Source organism: Protopterus annectens, chromosome 1.part0 (genome assembly GCF_019279795.1).
Source record: "Protopterus annectens isolate FY-2018-M chromosome 1.part0, PAN1.0, whole genome shotgun sequence".
In the NCBI taxonomy this organism is placed as follows: domain Eukaryota; kingdom Metazoa; phylum Chordata; order Ceratodontiformes; family Protopteridae; genus Protopterus; species Protopterus annectens.
In genome coordinates, this window is record NC_056725.1 from 1,200,403,232 (window position 1) to 1,200,422,328 (window position 19,097).

Here is a 19,097-nt window from a genome sequence, read left to right on the forward strand (position 1 = left end):
CCGTAAGTAAACCTACTGGTTTTAGAGGGTTCTTTTTACCATTACTTCAATTTTTTTTTTATTTTGCTTTAATGCAGATGAAGCGGGAATGTCAGTGTTTGTGTTTACTATCAGTGGGAAAGCAGATAAAATTGGCTAGGTGTGAACAATTGCAACCATAGAAAGGGTGCACAGCAAGCCAATTTTCTCAAAAAAAATCCTATGTAAACAATATATAACTCTATTGTGAAAATAAAGTTGAGAAGGTAATTAAAACAGTTCAGGTAACTTTTAAATTCAATTTTCATCAGTGGAGTTGCATTCAGTTTGTTAACTTAGTTGCGCTCCTAGACTACCGCGGAAGTAACGTACCAGGATGGCTATTGCCTTACGGAGTGCTCGGATGTAAGCTTAGATGCACCCTGTGACAGTACTTAGGGTTAATGAGTTAAGGCTCTCAGATTAAAGGCCTTACAAATATCACAATTAGATTCAAGGTATGGTGGGGGCCTAAATAATACATACGCTTTGAATTTGCATCAATTAACAGTATCTTGTGGCCGCAGGCCACACACTTCTTGAAGCCAGAAGATTTTTCTGATGTTGTTTCAAACAAAGCAACAGCAGAAGATTAATAGTAAAGAATTCTTTTTTTCTTTTTTTTTTTAATTAAGAAAGGGAAAGGGAAATACCAACTATGGTAATTAAGAGGTACTTTAAGTATCATAAAGGGAAGATACCAGCAATAGTAATTGGTAACAGAGAAATACACGACTAAAAAAGCAATGGAAGTTAAAGGGAGGATAGCGTTGGAAAGGTTATAAAGTTATAAAAAATCAGAAAATTGTAAATACTTTAAAGATATAACAAAATTCTAACTCACAAAGATATCCGGAAATGCTTGACAGTATGCAGTGATCACGTCCCTATGCTAAGGTGGTAAACAGAAACTGAGGTATGTTAGGTGACTAAGTTATTATGGATAACAAATGAGCTCGAGAGTTTGTGTTCCACGAGTTGGAAGCAGCAGCCAAGCTGGATCTGAGGACTGGATCTGAGCCCAAGAGTTGAGGAATGAATAAAAATGACATCAGATCTAAATGTTGCATGTTCTCAGCAACAAACTGCACCTACATATTAAGCACAGTGATACCCGTACCTCCTTCACGACTAACTAGGACAAGTTCATTCATGGCCTGACATGTTTTCTCTTTCTGGAAGTAGGGAGTACAGAACATCCTGCAGGTAACATAAAGCACACTTGGTTCTGAAGACTTGCCCGCCTTGTAGTTCCTATGATCCTATTCCATTATTATAGCTTTCAAGTTTGGTTCACAAAGGGAAAAGCTTCCCTTGACCACTTACGAATGTGGCAGAGGATAAAACACAAAGCTGTTTTGGGGCCTTCATTTTCAGCTTAGAAGAAGAGCTGGAGACTTGCAGCTAAGACTGCCTCTAGAAAGCAAGTAAACTGTTATGAAGACACTCCACTTTCAGGGAAAAGTGACTAAGCAATGTCACCTTAGGAGAAAATAAGGTGTCAGAAGCAAGGTATGACCCACATATTTACTATTAATGATGGGAACGAACTGAAGGAGCATGGGTAAGGGTTCTCAAAAATACCTCCTGATAACATGAAAGCTTTAAAGCAATGGGCCATCACAGAACTATTTAACGCACACTACCTATGGAGCTCTCTCTTCTAGCAGGATATACACAAGTTAAACAAAATCTGCAGGCTGAAATTGACTTGAACATTTTAGTGCCTTTAATCCTTCACAATTCTACTCCCTAGTACAATATAAACAAGTTATACTTGTTAAATAAGCATACAAAGACTTTGTTCATACTGTACATAACAAACCTGTGTATTCCAGGGATGCCTTGAATAACTGGAAACAACTTTCTGCTCAAGCTGTTACTTATTAATTTTGAAAAGTATAGTTAGAATAGTTAATATTTCCTATCAAGAGCCAATGCTGTCTTTACATAAACAGGTGGCACTGTAATACTATGAGATGCCTGAATATTTTACCATAACCAGATAACTCCGCTCTTAATACTCATACTCAGTGAATTCACACTTCACCAGATCACTCATGAGAAGATAATCAACACACAAACCACATCACTAAGATATTCAGGACATAAAATAAAAACATATAAACCAGCTTACAAGGCGAGCAACTTGGAGACTGGTCACAGTGTTACCAGCAAGGACAGCCCCAGATCTTGGTGCAGTTACTGCAGTTAGCTGCTGACTCTGCTGCTGTGTTGGTTGCTGCTGCTGTTGCACCTGTGTCGTCTGCTGTGGTGACACCTGCTGTGTTTGCTGCTGCTGTACCTGCATCAATTTTTGCTTCTGCAACTTTAGAAGCTGCTCCTTAACAAAAGGGGATATCATTATTAGACATAGAGGGCTACCACAAATTTTGTCATCTTCATTTATTTTTTTTTATCTCAGTGAAGACTGGTTTAAGAAAATACAACAATGGAAAACTGCACATTTCTGACATAAATGTGTAACACACCAATAATGGCATATTCTGCACGAAAAAATAAATTACCATCTGTTTCTACAGTATCTCAATAGTACACAGCACTAAGAAAATAAGGTTTTTGGGACTCTAAATACAAATTCACACCAGTATAGATAAACAAGCATTTACCAAATCTTTGAGTCAGGCTCCTACAGCACTCAATTAGCTTTACAACTCTTATGAAGTCAGAGATGCTTCAATCCAGCAAACTTCTCTAGCAATATTCAAAGAGATCAACTGACATGCTACTATCCTGACCACATGAAATATGCCCATAAAAGTGGTGGTACATTTACTCACTCTAGTTTTATCTTAACAAAACTGCTGGACAGACTTCCAAGATGGGCGCACTCTGATCAATAGCTTAATTTTAGCTATCCCAGTGGGAAAAAGAAACTCAGAAATAAGAGTTAATGATATTGTCAGCTTGCATAAAAAACAGTTACTGAACAGTAAACATACTGTCAGGATGCCAGCAAAGAAATACAGAAAACTGAAAGAAAATTTACCAGAAAAAGTAAAAACACTGGCTGGGAAGCATCCTGCAGCTGTTCAGCAAAAAGCAGTTCAAACTTCAGCTTTGGTACAGAAATGGCTTCTAATAATTTACTGGAAAAAATGTGTTCTGAAGTGTTTAAGATAAATGAAACACTGAAGGAATATAACAAAAGAACCCCAACTGTCTATGCATATCACAGTAACATAACAAATAATCATCTTTGTTGGAGAAATTGGGGAAAAAACATAGGAAGGTGAATGGCTTGATTCAAATTATTCTCTGCATGACCCTTGGGAAGAAAGGGGGAATCCGTGCAAAAACACACCCTATCCTTATTGAAAACCAAACATGGTGGGATTGAAGAGAGGGCCTGCAACTCAGATGCATGCCTGGCAGAGGTGACAGCAACCAAAAACAACATTTTCCAATTTAAGTTTCAAATCAATGGTAAAAGATGCAAGCACCTGCAACATGAAGGGCAAATCCCACATTGGGACAGCATCCTGATAAGCAAAAAAGTACCCTTAAGGAACACATTCGAAACTGAACAGCCTCTAGACATGACTTATCACACATGCTCGTGGTGATGGCCTCCCAAACTTTCAGGTGTAGACCCAACTGACCCCCCCCTCCCGACTGCCTCCACAGCAGGACAGTGATGCAACCCTTGAGGATCGCTGAAAGAGCCTACTGAAGAATGCTCTGCAGAAGCCATCATTCTGCGGGTCACCTTTGCTGCTTTGGCAGAGTCCAATGTGGTTCGTCTCCTCCACTGCAGGGTCATGAAGAATAGATGTTTTCCCCTTCTGGTTCTGTGAAAAGGACCATTAAATGCAGTACTAAATGTACTCCAGTGGCAGACAATATCTTTCTGTCTTGCTCACTTATGATCAAAGTGTCTAACGTTTGGCCCAAATAAAGATGAGCTAAAACTCTACAGTCAGCTGAGTCTTAATAACTTTTGATACTTCCGACACAATGTCCCACTGAAGTCTGTTGAAGTGAGCAAGATAGTTTCAAGTGCCCTCAGTATGAACATGGCTGAGGCGTAAGAACATTTCTCTAAACAGTCCAATGTCCGAGATTCCCTATTTAAAGGATGACCTTAAGAGCTCTCATCTGAAATGTCCTTCTTAGTGGCCACTGCTCACCATGAAAGCATCCATGGCCAGTCCCTTACTTCAGTGCAAGTGACCTGCAGGAGGGACAAGGATTTTATTTGGCTTTTTAAGAACTGGTTCCACTGTATTGGGTGCCTTCCATGCCCTATGAGACACTAGGTTGATAAGTGTATCTGAAAGGGGAACCACTCAGCACATGGATGGGTCTACTCTGAAGCTATCCAAAAAAACAGGCCTCTCCACAGAAGGGGCCTTCAGTAGTCCACCCCCCTTGCTGGTGAAAAAGCTTAAAAAAATTACCAAAGAAGGCATCATTGCAGCGTAGATTTGGGGACTGCCCTCCTTCCTTATGGTCAATATCCTCCGTGAGGAACTCCTCAGGTGATTTTAGATGCTTCCTCTTGCACCACCTTTTGCCTGAAACTTGCCACTCTGGAGAATGTTGGGGAGAACGAGAAGAGGCAGGGGCCCCAGCAGGAGGGGCAGACTGGGAGACAACAGGGGTGAGCTGTCCATGAGCAAACTGAGGAATGGTCACAAGAGTTAAGGTGAAAGAAGGGGTTGAGGAGACCAAGCCAAGAGCCAAAGCTTAAAATCGGCCAAGCTGTCGGATCTGACCGGAAGGAAGGAAAAACAACTGGTCCTGATGACCTTGCATCCATAGGCCCGAAGGAAGAAACAGAACCAAAGCTCTGGGGATGAGGCTTAATTGCATCTATGCCTGTAAAAATTACCTCACCAGCTGATCCAAATATGAAGCTATTAGACTGCTGACAGAATTGGATATCAGCAAAGCCACAGCTGGGGGTTTGGAGGTTCATCTGGTAGGCAAGGACTCCTCTAATTGAATACAAACTGGAGACATCTGGATTCAGGGTGGAGAAGTGGAGAATTCCCAGGAGAACTCCAGTGGAATAACACGTGAGAAGGTCAACCTAGCTTATTCTGAAGCAGCCCCTTTGGAATGAAAAGGGCTGGGAACAATCAAAGCGAAGGAAAAAGCCTTCCATAAAATTAGCATCAGTGGCAACTGACTCTGTGATGCTGGAGTAGATGGTGAAGATGAAGTTAGTGGGGGACCAAAGGTTCTTGGGATCTTCAAACCTTGCAAACAGATGGAGCAGCAGAAGGAGCAGGCAGACCCCTTACAGTCTCCTTTTGAAGACTTGGGGTCATTTTCTATAACCCTATCCAACTTGTCCTCCTTAATGCAACAATCACCATTGCTGGAAGGAAGGAGGCTCTTTAACACTAACTTGGCTCTCATTTCATTAATGGAGCAAGAGCCTAAGCCTTCGCAAATGGAGCTTCAAACAGATTAAGATATTAACTTCTATAGAGCAAAAGTCAAAGATAACACAACCTACAAGAAAAAAGAATAGTTGTGTAAAATCTTACCATAACCATACATGTCCTCCTCTTCCATGTTGCAGTATTCATAACCATTGGGGTTATCCTCTGCTTAGCAACTCGAATGTCCGTCCAGTATACAAAACCTTTAGTCACTGCAAGGTAAGTGGGACATCCGATGTTGACCTTAGTGTGTGTGGGCAATAAAAGTGATGTCTGCACATACCTTTCCTCAGAACTGAATGCCCCAGTCAGACCCCAGTCCCAGGACAGCTGCCCAAGTCCTGTGTCATACAAAAAGACATTTATATACATATACAGTGGATATAAAAAGTTTACACACCCCTGTTAAAATGCCAGGTTTTTGTGATGTAACAAAATGAGACCACAATAAATAATTTCAAAACTTTTCCCACCTTTAAAGCGACTTATAACCTCTACAATTCAATTGAAAAAAACAAATCTGTTAGGGGAAAAATATAAAAAAATAAAACAACGTACAATACGCTGGTTGCATAAGTGTGCACACCCTTACACTAATACTTTGTTGTGTGTGCACACCCTTAAACTAATACTTTGTTGAAGTACCTTTTGTTTTAATTACAACATTCAGTCTTCTTGGGTACACACCTGTCATCAATTAAAGAGACTCTGATTAACCCCAAAGAAAGTTCAGCTGTCCTAGTAGGATTTTCCTGACATTTACTCAGTTGCCTGCTACAGCAAAAGCCATGGTTCACAGAGAGCTTACAAACCATCAAAGGGATCTCATTGTTGAAAGGTATCAGTCAGAAGAAGGGTACAAAAAAATTTCCACAGAATTGGATATATCATGGAATACAGTGAAGGCAGTCATCAAAAAGTGGAGAAAATATGGGACAAGTGACACTACAAAGAACTGGATGTCCCTCCAAAATTGATGAAAAGACAAGATGAAAACTGGTTAGGGAGGCTGCCAAGAGACCTACAGCAACACTGAAGGAGCTGCAGGAATTTCTGGCGAGTACTGGTTGTGTACTGCATGTGACAACAATCTCCCATAATTTTCTATATGTCTGGACTATGAGGTAGGGTTGCAAGACGGAAGCCTTTTCTTAAACAGAAAAGCATCCAAGCCCAGCTAAAATTTGCAAAGCAATACATCAAGTCTCCCAAAACCAGGTGGGAAAATGTGTTATAGTATGATGAGACCAAGGCTGAACTTTCTGGCCGCAATTCCAAAAGGTACGTTTGTCACAAAAACAACACTTTGCATCACCAAAAGAACACCATCCCCACGGCGAAGCATGGTGGTGGCAGTACCATGCTTTGGGGTTGCTTTTCTTCAGATGGAACTGGGGCTTTAGTCAAGATGGAGGGAATTATGAACAGTTCCAAATACCAGTCACTTTTGGCCAAAAACTTTCAGGAGTCTACTAGAAAGCTGAAGATGAAGAGGAATTTCACCTTTCAACACAAAAATGACTCCACGCATACATCCAAATCAACAAAAAAAATGGCTTCACCAGAAGAAAAAAAGAAATTATGTTCTTACCATAACGTACCATGTGAGTTGGTTATCTCACCTTTGTTCTTTACACGTGGGTTCGGAGCCGATCCATCGGCTCTGAGTCGGCCGCTTTCCAAGCTCCAGAACTTTGAGTTAGCTCGAGGCACAGTCCCTATCCCATGATGCTCTCCTACCAACCCCAGATATAGTTTGCTAAACCAGCAATAAAAAAACACACTAAGCAACCAATTATAAACAATGTACAAAGTACATAACTATTTACAATAGCTAAACAATAATCTAGTTGGAAAGAAGGACGAGAGCAAGACCAACCAGACCACCAGTCATACCTGTTCTTCCATAACCTGGAGGGGGAAGGTGGGAGGGAGTGTAAGAACAAAGGCGAGATGAACAACTCACATGGAACGTTATGGTAAGAACATAACTTCTTTATGTGAAGTTGTTCAATCTTGCTGTTTGTTCTTTACACATGGGTAGTGTCCCAAGCACCCTAATCCTGGGCGGCTCACAGGGGTATATTCCTGAGAATGGTGGAACCAAAGGAAGCCCTGTCCCTGGAGGCCCTGTCCACTTTGTAATGAGTGATAAACATATGAAGTTTGGACCAAGTAGCAGCTGCACAAATGCTGTCCAAAGGTAGATGGGCTGTGTGGGCTAAAAATGTAGAAACAGCCCTGGTAGAATGAGCTTTCACCTCACGTTCTAAAGGTTGTTTAGCTGAAGAATATGCAAGTTTTATACAGTCAGCAATCTATTTGGACAATGTAACTTTGGATACAGACAAACCTTTCTTATTGTCTGCATAGGAGACGAATAGTTGATCAGATTTCCTAAATTCTTTTGTTCTGTCTACGCAAAACCTCAATTGTCTGTGAACATCAAGCTTATGTAACATGTACTCCATTCTACTAGTATGATGTCTGAAAAAAGTAGGAAGGTCAATAGACTGGTTCAATTTTGCCTCGGAGCAGACCTTAGGAAGAAAGGTAGGATTTGTTCTTAAAGACACTCTGTCAGGGTGAAAGACTAGATATGGGGGCCTGACAGAAAGTGCTTGCAGTTCAAAAACTCTATGAGCCGAAGTAATAGCTACTAGGAAAATTGTCTTCCAAGAAAGGAACTTCAAAGGACAAGATGATGCAGGCTCAAAAGGTGGAAGAATGAGTTGAGACAGCACCAAATTCAGATTTCAGGGAGTAACAGGATGTCTGATAGGTGGGCTAAGGTGATGAGTCCCTTTCAAAAAGGCTTTACATAATCTGTGGGACATAATGTTTGAGACACTGCATTCCACATGGAAGTTAGATATGGCAGCTAATTGAACCCTTATCGTAGAAGCTGCAGCACCATCATGAAAGAGTAGACTCAAGAATTCTAGAATACTATGAATAGGGGCAACATAGGGATCAATACCATGCTGAGAAGCCCAATGAGCAAATCGCCTCCATTTGCTATTATAAAGTTTTCTGATGGAGACTCTGAGAGAGGAAAGTAAAATATGTTGAACCGCTGGAGACAAATCATGTGACCTGGCTAGGTTGGGAAATGGAGCAGCCAAGCTGTCAGTTTGAGGGAGACAAGACAGGGGTGAAGAATTCCTGACGAATGAGTCAGAAGGTCTGGCACTGGGTCCAGAACTCAAGGTTCTTCCACTTGGTATTGCTGTAGGAAGGGGAACCATATCTGCCAAGGCCAAAACGGGGCTATTAGAATAACAGTCCTTCCTAGGCTTTTGGCTTTCTCTAAGAATCTGGGAATCAGAGAAATTGGAGGGAAGGCATATAGGAGACCCGAGGGCCAATCGTGTACAAGTGAGTCCCTTGGGCTGTCCCCCGGTGGGGGGTACATGGTGAAGTAGCTTCTGCATTTTGCATTCAGCAGGGATGCAAAAAGGTCGCAGCAAGGCTGGCCCCATCTGCGGAATATCCTTTCCGACACTTGTTCTTTGAGGGACCACTCATGGAGCAGCAGAATGGCTCTGCTCAGTTTGTCCGCTATTACGTTGGATGACCCGGGTATGTGCATTGCTATCAGAAAGTGCCCAGTGGATACATCCCACTGCCAAAGTCTCAGGGCCTCTCGGCATAAGGGTTAAGACTTGGTTCCCCCTTGCTTGTTGATGTACCAGACTACCGACATGTTGTCTGTCTGTATTGCAATCGTCTCTCGAGGTAGAGAGTTGTGAAAGTGTTGCAACGCTAGAAACACCGCTCTCAACTCTAAGACACTGATGTGCAAATGAGATTCCATGTCTGACCAAGTGCCTTGGACAGTTCTTCCCTGAAATAGCCCCCCCCCCCCACCCTATCAGGGAAGCATCCGTGGTCACTGTGGCTGTGGCAGGGGGAAGTATAAATGGGCGGCCTACAGTAACTTGGTGGCTGTTCAACCACCAAAGAAGGTCCTTTTCGCAAGCATTTGTCAGAATAATCTTGTGTGACATTGGAAGCTGTTGATAAGACCACTGTGTGAATAGTAGCCACTGGAGTATCCTCATGTGCATTTGTCCCAGAGGAACCGCTATAAGTGTAGCTGCCATGGTGCCTAGCAGATTCAGGACCTGGAATGCCGAACTCTCCTTTCCAGCAACAACTGGGACACTTGACTTCACAAAGATATTACTCTTTCTAGAGGCAATCTGACCAGGGAGGTGGTGGTGTCTAGATCTGCTCCTATAAAGGAAAAATGCTGCGATGGCAATAAAGCAGATTTTTCAAAATTTAAGGTTATGCCCAACCTGGAACACAGGTTGACAGTGTAATCTCTGGCGCAAATTAGTTGATGCCTGGTGGTGGCGGTGAGGAGCCAGTCGTCGAGATATGGAAACATCCGGAATCCTAAACATCTCAAGTGAGCCGTGACCACTGCCATACATTTGGTGGCCACTCTAGGGGCTGTGGTGAGACCAAAGGGCAGAGCTCGGAATTGGTAGTGACTGGCCCCCAGCCGGAAACACAAGTGATCTCTGGATGGCCTGGCCATTGTGATGTGGTAGTACGCATCCCTTGAGATCTATAGAGCACATTCAATCGCCCGTTTCAAGAAATGGAAGTATCGATTGCAGCGTGACCATCCGGAACTTTTCCTTTTTGACAAAGGTATTTAGTTTGCTGAGGTCTAAAATGGGCCTCCAGTCCCCTGTTTTCTTTGGAGCTAAAAAGAACCTGGAGTAAGTTCCGGATCCTATCTGGTCCGCCGAGACTGGCTGGATGACTCATTTTTCTAGCAGCCTTTGAATTTCTATGGTTGCTAGATTCCACAGATTGGGTGGAACGTCTGGGATTCTTGTACGAATGGAAGGGCATTCTGAAAAGGGAATGATGTAACCTCTGGTAATTATGCTTTTTACCCAAGAATCTGATGTAATTCCTAGCCAGGCATCTGGGTATAAAGCTAAGTGACCCCTGACTACCTCCAGAGCAGAATGGTCGGGCCTCCTCTCAGGAGCACTGATAGGCTTGCCAAGGAACTGCTCCCTGTCACCCAGATTCTGCGGACCCCCTCTGCCACCTGGGTGGCGTTTACCATTATACCCCCCCCCTCCTCTGCCCCTGGAGGGAGATTCACTAAGTGTGTTCTGGAAAGCTCCTTGGGACTTTTGGAACTACATTTTTCCACCCTTCTGCCCTTTGGGGTATGGTCGAGTGGGGGTGGAAAAAAGTACAGTTTTGTACCTACCATAAATGTAGATGTTCGAAGATCCACATTGCTGCAGTCCTTACATATGGGTAGTCCGCTGTCCTCGGTCGGCCCGAATACCAAAGTATTAGGCTGACGTCGGTCAAGGCGCTTAAAACTGACATCAGGACGTCAGGGTACAAAAGCGCATGACCGACGTCATATCCTCAGTCTTTTCTTGCCCCAGATGTCAGAAGGCCCTAACAAGAAAGGCCAAAGCCAAAAACAGCAAAAATAACCAACCACCCTGCACTAACCATATTTACAATATGTACAACCCAAACCACACCACCACCTCTAACTACAGAGGGGAAGGAGGGAGGGTAAATTGGACTGCAGCAATGTGGATCTTCGAACATCTACATTTATGGTAGGTACAAAACTGTACTATGTTCTTCATCTCACATTGCTGCAGTCCTTACATATGGGTAGAATCCCAACGCAGAGGTAAGGGAGGATGGCAAAACTATAAAGCATTAGGGGCTGCCAAAATGCCCTGTAAAATTGCAGTGGCAAATCCAGCCCTAGATTTAGAGTAAAGTGGAAGGTGGTAATGCTTAGAGAAAGTATGCACTGAACTCCAAGTAGCTGCTTCCAAAATATCTTTAGTAGCCACCCCTTAAAAAGCTGTAGAAGTGGCAGTAGCCCTAGTGGAATGAGGCCTAATCCCAGCTGGAATCTCCTTACCATGATGGGAATAACAGAAAGCAATACAAAAACCAATCCACTTAGAAATAGTTTGTTTTGAAAAAGGTTTGCCCTGAGAACCCAAAGCAAAAGAAACAAACAACTGCTGAGACTGTCTGAACCCTTTAGTTCTGCTCAAATAATATCGCAACTGTCTGTGTATATCCAAAGTGTGCAAATTCCTCTCCCCTTTATTTTGGGGGTTTGCATAAAAAGTAGGCAAATGAATAGTTTGGTTTAAAGCCACACTAGAAACCACTTTAGGCATAAAAGAAGGGTTAGTACGCAAAGACACCCTATCCTTGTGGAAAATTAAGAAAGGCTCAACCGCCATAAGGTCCTGTAATTCAGAAACCCTTCTCGCAGAGGTAATGGCCAACAAAAAAGCAGTCTTCCATGATAAATATTTCAACTCTGCAGTTGCTGCAGGCTCAAAAGGTTGTAGAGTGAGTTTCTCCAACACAAAATTGAGATCCCAAGCAGGAGTAGGAGCTCTACGTGGGGTCTTATATTCTTTGCCCCTCTAAGGAATTGCTTAAACAAAGGATGAGAAAATAATGGTGGGTCACAGTCATAGTGAGCAGAAATCGCTGCAGCATGAACCTTTATAGAGGAGAAGGACAAACCTTTGTCCAATAACTCAGTAAGGTATTGAAGAGCAACACTTAAATTAGGTTTAGAAACATCAAAGTCCTTTGCTGTACTCCAAAATAAAAATCTCCTCCATTTATCTGTGTAAACTTTCCTTGTACTAGGCCTTCTGGCCTCCAAAATAACATTCAAAACTTGTTGTGGAAGCTGAGACCCTCCAGGGTTTAAAACAGAATATGCCAGGCTGTTAGATGTAGAGAGTGAAGTTTGACATTGAGTAAGTGACTGTTCTCCTGAGACAGCAGGTGAGGAATCGAAGGCAAAGGCCATGGAGGCTCCTGCACCAGACTTCTCAGTAATGGGTACCAGTGCTGTCGAGGCCAATCCGGAGCTATTAAAATCATGTTTGGCTTGTCCTGTCTGACCTTCAGGAGTACCTTTGGGAGGAGAGGCAGAGGTGGAAAGGCATACACGTGAAGATTGCTCCAATTGAATGAGAGAGCATCCACTTTCCAAGCTGTGGGATGAAACCTTTTGTGCAAAACTTTGGCAGCTGGTAATTTAGTGGAGAAGCGAACAGATCTATGTCTGGAGTTCCCCATAACACTGTCAATTTCTGAAATACATGAGGATCCAATTTCCACTCGTGGGGATCCATAATTTGTCTGCTCAACACATCTGCTAAGGAGTTCTGTGCTCCTGGCAGAAACCTTGCCTGAAGATTTAGCTGTAAACTGAGAGCAGTCTCCCACAAAATCATTGCTTGTCTGCATAGAGGATATGAATCGTCCCCCTTGCTTGTTGATGTACCACATGACAGTTGTGTTGTCTGTTTGAATCAACACCTGCCCTGGAAGAAGTAAATCCTTGAAAGCTATCAATGCAAATTGGACTGCTAACATCTCCTTCAAGTTGATATGTAAATGTTGAAGTCTGGCAGGCCACGTGTCTTGTACCCATTTTCCATTTAGATGAGCTCCCCAAGCTTTGTCTGAGGCATCTGTCGTTAAAATCTGACTCGCCTCTGGTCGGGTCACAGAGAGTCCCTTGTTTAGGTGACATTCCTGAGCCCACCACAAAAATTCCTTTTGAATGCAAGGTATTATCTGAATGACAGTGTCCAAATCTTGGCAGTGCTGCGTCCATACATTTTTGAGATACCATTGTAGCTTCCTCATATGCAGTTTGGCATTGGGAAGTACCAGAATACAAGATGCCATGAACCCCAAGGCTCGAAGGACTGTCCTTGCAGTCAGCCTGGACTGACGAGACAATTGGTGGAAGTAAAGAGAAATATTCTTTTGTTTGTCCGGGGTCAAAAAGGCCATCTGGGATGCTGTATTCAGTCTCACACCCAGAAAGCACATGTCCTGAGAGGGTACTAGACTGGACTTTATTTCGTTCACAGAATACCCCAGGCATCTTAACACTGCCATCACATACTGTAAATGATGAAGAAGTTCGTCCTTTCCTTGGGCCAGAATCAGGCAATCGTCCAAATAAGGATAGATTTGTATTCCTCTTAGCCTGAAGAAAGCTACCACTGGAGCCAGAACCTTCGTGAACACTCTGGGTGCAGTAGATAAGCCAAAGGGCAATGCAGAGAACTGATAATGAAAAGTCCCAGCCCGAAAACGCAGATACTTCCTGCAACTGAGCCTGATAGGAACATGAAGGTAAGCCTCCTTGAGATCCAGAGTCACCATCCAGTGATCTTTGCCCAGCAGAGGTAAAAGCTGTTGTAACGTCAACATTTTGAACTTGGGAATGTCCAGATATGTGTTGAGGATAGATAAATCCAAAATTGGTCTCCACGTGTTCCCTTTCTTTGGTACTAGAAACAGGCGAGAATAAAATCCTAGGCCCACTTCTGGCAGAGGGACCGGTTGTATGGCCCCTATTTGAAGTAGTAGAGAAATTTGTTTGTGAGCCTCTAGTCTTTGCTGAGGAGGAACGTCTGGCATGCCTTTGAAGGGAGGCAAGGTATGGAAATAAAACTTGTAACCTTGGTGTATGATATCCAATACCCATTTGTCTTGGGTAATCAAAATCCAATTTTCCTTGAAAAGTGCCAACCTTCCTCCCAAAGGTGCTGCCAGGCAAGAAGGATCTGGCAGCTGAAAAAGTAGGTCATTGGGCCTGTTTACGAAAGGACTGGCCCCTGCCCTCACCCGAAGATTGTGCAGGTGAACTCCCTGTTCTAGGTCTGAAAGAACTCTGAGCTCTGCCCCTACCACGTCTAGATCTACCCCTAGACTGAGAATCATAAGAAGGATACGTCCACCCCTTAGCAGGCCAATTCCTACTAAACTTCGGAGGCTGAACTTGCAAAAAATCTTTAACAGCCTGCATAGACTTAGCCTTGTTTTCCATTTTCTTCAAAACTGACTCCACAGGTGAACCAAACAACACATCAGACTGCAAAGGAGCATCCAAAATCCTTGTCTTAACATGGTCAGATAAATTCTGATCCTTCAGCCAGGCGTGCCTGCGAAGAACTGAACCAGTGGCAGCCACCCTAGACGAGGCCTGCACAGCATCAAAACCACATTGTAATGAATGCTTACCCACCTGTTCAGAGACATGCACCAAATCTTGTAATTCTTTACACTCAATGCCTTCCGCCAGAACATCCACCTTAGACTTCAATTGAGAAAGAAGAAAGTTTTGATATTTCAACATATGAAACTGGCAATTCAAAGCCCTCATAGCTAAGGTAGAAGATGTATAGACCTTCTTTCCCCATCTATCCAAAGCTCTGGCCTCTTTATCTAGAGGAACCGGATTTTTTACAACAGAGGCCTTGACCCCCTTAGGTCCCTGACTAATAAGTTTCTGGGTCCGCCCTAGGACTCTTATAAAGATATTTATGAGCCTCAGGCACCCTGTAATACCTATCCGGTTTAACAGGCGCAAGAGGCAGAGAATCAGGATTAAGGGAAGCCTCTGAAAACACATCTTCCACAACATCCAGAACAGGGGGTATAGCCAAGGGCCTATGTTGGGGTAAAAGCAAAAATTCCCTAAGCCTTTTCCGAGAATCAGAGAAGTCCTGACCTTCCCACTTAAAATGTTCCCTCATAGAATGAAGTGTCTCTGAAAAGAAAAATCCTCTGGAGGAGAAGCAGAAGGAGTGGAATCATCTGCATCAGAATCAGAATAAGGAGAGTACTCCTGCAAGTCTTCAGTCAAGACTCTGAAACATCCGAAGCCTGCTCAAAACTTCCCAACTCTGGCTCCACCCTAGGCCTCTTATCAGGAGGGGCAAAGAACCTCTAATCAGAGTAATCAAATCTTCTGCCATTTTAAGCATGTGCTTCTTAGGCACAGACCCTGCTGAACTAGGAGTGACACCAACAGAAGCTAAACCTGGCCTGCCTCTGGGAGAAGCCTTGGAAACAGAAGGAGAGGGCCTAACCACCCTAGGAAGGGAGGGAGTACAGTAACCTGAGAAGCCCCTTCAGCCTGACCTGCCTCTAGAGAGGCCACATCCTGCAAAATCAAAGTCTCCCCCTGAGACTCCAGAGAAGTCTCCGTCGGAACCACCGGTTCCACTGAAGCCTCTAAAGAACCGGCGTCCGAACGGACGACTCATCTTGCCTGGGTTTAACTGTTTTGTCTTTGCGCTTCGAGAAGCGGCCGGAGAGTCCGACGGCATATTATAATTGCACCGCTTACCGAAGACCAGCCTAGCACAATCTAACCTTCGCTTAATAGTGCGCTTATTGAACCTAGCACAAAAGCGACACCCAACAACGTCGTGCTCAGGCCCCAAACAAGGAATGCACAAAGAATGATAATCCCTATGCGGTATCTGTTTCCCACAAGAAATACAGTTATTCACTTTTTCTGACATCCGGTAATACACTGAGGCAAGAAAAAACCAAAATATTCCCCAACGGGGTACTTAGCCAACTTGGATTCAGTCTGAAACTCCGAACTCGAAAAATTTCAGAACGCCGAACGGCACTTGCAACGCTGCTTCTGCATCGGACCATGCGGCAAAAAAGACTGGGGATATGACGTCGGTCATGCGCTTTTGTACCCTGACGTCCTGATGTCAGTTTTAAGCGCCTTGACTGACGTCAGCCTAATACTTTGGTATTCGGGCCGACCGAGGACAGCGGACTACCCATATGTAAGGACTGCAGCAATGTGAGATGAAGAACATCGGACTCCTACGGCAGATAGAGTCTTTCCTTCCTGCTCACACCTAGTGAGTTTCTCCTTGACTTTAGGCCCAAATAAGGAAGAGCCGTCAAATGGGGTATTAACAAAGGAAGACTTGAAGGCTTCCACAAAAGAACATAAGTGCATCAAGGATTGTCTCTGCAGAGCTATCACTGAACCTGCTACCTGGCTCGATCTATCAGCTGCATAAGAAATAAGCCGCATGGACGAGTTCACAATAGAATTAAGGGTGTTAAGCTGTGCCGTTACTTTCTCTGAAACAGCATCATCTGTTTTGCCCTGTAGAGCATCTTCAAGCTCTTTGAGGAGATCTCGTTGAAGACGAGTAAAGTGGGTCAAATAGTTGAGCGATCTCATTGCAAATGTCGCAGAACTAAAAATGTGTTTCCCGTATCTGTCCACAGTCCTAGAGTCCTTATTAGGAGGATGAGCAGAAGAAGAGGTTTCTGACATCTCTTTCTTGGTGGCTGCTGCCGCCGCCGCCACCACCATGGCATCAATGGGGACTCCCTTCATAAGAAAAGATCTGTCTTGAGGAGAGGTGATGAATTTGTTGGGTCTCCGAGGGACTGGTTGCATGGAATCAGGAGACTCCCACACCCTTCGAGCGACCAAGTCCATTAATTCGTCAAAGGCCGGAGTAACCCAGGAGGTGGAAGGTTGAGACCCAAAGGCCTTCAGGAGCACCGACTTATCCTCAGTAGGGGTAAGGGACTGCCAGTCATCCCTCTGCCTTAATATTTCCAGGATGTCTGCAAATGAGACATCCTCAGAGGAGGACCGTGGGGACACTTCTGATTCCTCTAAGTCAGTGTCTGATGTTAAGGATTCCTGAGGGGAATCTAAATGCCCCCTCTTGCACAGTCTTTTTCTGGGGACTTCATCAGTGGGGGCATCTGGTGAAGTCTCAGTCAAGCAGGGGTCACCCAATGGGGTTACCTGAGGATCTGGGTCTCGACGCTTGGTGGGAACCTGTGGTGTAGGGACAAAATGTGGCCCTTTAGGGGAGGAAGAGGAAAGATCCGAAGAGGTAAGGGTCTTAGCAGACATGACCCTACTCATGGCATCGAAGGCAATGGTTTCCTGACCCAAGGGGTCCACCGGTCCGAAGAAGACGGCAACCTCCCAGGGGCCGAGACCACATGCTTCGAACCAGAGGACGGAACTGAACTCATCTGCGCCGAAGCCCCAAGAGGGAGCATCGGTTCGACTCTCTCCCCCGGAACCAGCGAGAGAGTGTCAGCTCTGAGGCTTTTCGATCGGAACCGAAGAAGTCAAGGTCGATGGAGCTGAGGGCACTGGAACAGGCCTCAGCTCTGAGGGTTCCACCACTATCAGATCCTCTCTTTCCGGCTCCGAAGGCTCAACTGGCTTTGGAGGAGGAGGAGCAGAATTCGTGGTGGGGGGGGGGGGGTCGTAGGCTTCGAAGCCAACTGGGTCGAAGCTGAAAGCAATTTGGCCAGGGCCGGGTTCACCAAAAGTCTCTGCACCACACGGTCCACATCGATGTCAGAAAGGGTACCGGAAGAACGGGTCGAAGGAGCCGAAGAAGACACCAACTTAAGGATTGGGAACTTTAAAATCTCCGACACCGGCTCCAACACAATGACTTGGCTCCGAGGCAAGATCTCGGTGCACGGCTCTGAAGGCTGTGGAGCCGGCGACCGAGTCTTCCCAGAGGTGTTGGGAACAGAAGACTTGTGCTCCGATGACACCTTAGAATACTTCGACCCCTTCTACAAAGTTTTAGTTTAAAGATGTGCACACAACAAAGTATTAGTTTAAGGGTGTGCACACTTATGCAACCAGCTTATTATACGTTTTTTTATTTTTTTATATTTTTCCCCTAAAAGATTTGTTTTTCAATTGAATTGTACAGGTTCCAAGTCAAATTAAAGGTGGGAAAAGTTTTGAAATGATTTATTGTAGTCTCATTTTTTTATATCATAAAAACCTGGCATTTATATATATATATATATATATATATATATATATATATATATAGTTCCCCTTCACAAGATCGAATGGATGGAAGCTCGAAATTCATAATCTCGAGACCAGAATCACGAACTTCCATTCCCTCGAAATTGTGAATGGGAGCCTTAGGTTTAAAAAAATAAAAATTTAACTAACCTTACTGCAGAAGGCCAGATCCCCCTGTACCCTAGCAGTTTAATGTGAATGTTCCGTGACCGCACTATAGCGGAGGAATGGAAAATCTTCCGTTTTGCGCTTACGTGTACAGCGCAGAATGGGATATTTCCCTTTCCTTCACTGTAGTGCGATCTCAGAGAAGGTATATTTAAATAGGGGGTGTGGGGGGTGCAGGAGAGTGAAGCCCCCCCTGCGAAAACATTTGAAAGGTGTCAATTTTTTTTTGTCCCTTTCATATGTTTGAGTTTCTCTAAATTCAAGATTCTGGTTTCGAGTTTATGACTTTCGAGTTTAGAGAAATTTGATCATATGAAGGGGAACCATATATATATGATGTACAGAGCTGTAGTAACTACAGAAGGATAAAATTGATCAGTCACAGCATGAAGTTATGGGAAAGAGTAGTGGAAGCAAGGTTAAGAAGGGACGTGGTGATTAGTGATCAGCAGTATGGTTTCATGCCAGGAAAGAGCACTACAGATGAGATCTTTGCTCTGAGAGTGTTGATGGAGAAGTACAGAGAATGTCGGAAGGAGTTGAATTGTGTTTTTGTAGACTAAGAGAAAGCATATGACAGGGTGCCTAGAGAGGAGTTGTGGTATTGTATGAGGAAGTCAGGAGTGTCAGAAAAGTATGTAAGAGTGGTACAGGATATGTATGAGGGTAGTGTGACAGCGGTGAGGTCTGCGGTGGGAGTGACGGATGCGTTTAAGGTGGAGGTCGGGTTACATCAAGGATCAGCTCTGAGCCCTTTCTTATTTGCAGTGGTGATGGACAGGTTGACAGATGAGATCAGA

General features: G+C 44.0%; 1 protein-coding gene across 3 annotated transcripts in view; it reads right to left on the reverse strand.

Annotated features, from left to right (window-relative positions):
• Positions 1–19,097, reverse strand: part of EP400 (E1A binding protein p400) — a 3,509,270-nt gene that overhangs the window by 391,614 nt on the left and 3,098,559 nt on the right. For 2 of the 3 annotated variants that reach the window (XM_044065578.1, XM_044065563.1), the window contains one exon: positions 2,156–2,362. In XM_044065578.1, coding sequence (XP_043921513.1) covers positions 2,156–2,362 — 207 coding nt within the window. The remainder of the gene's footprint in view (positions 1–2,155; positions 2,363–19,097) is intronic. The other variant, XM_044065569.1, reaches the window with a different exon arrangement.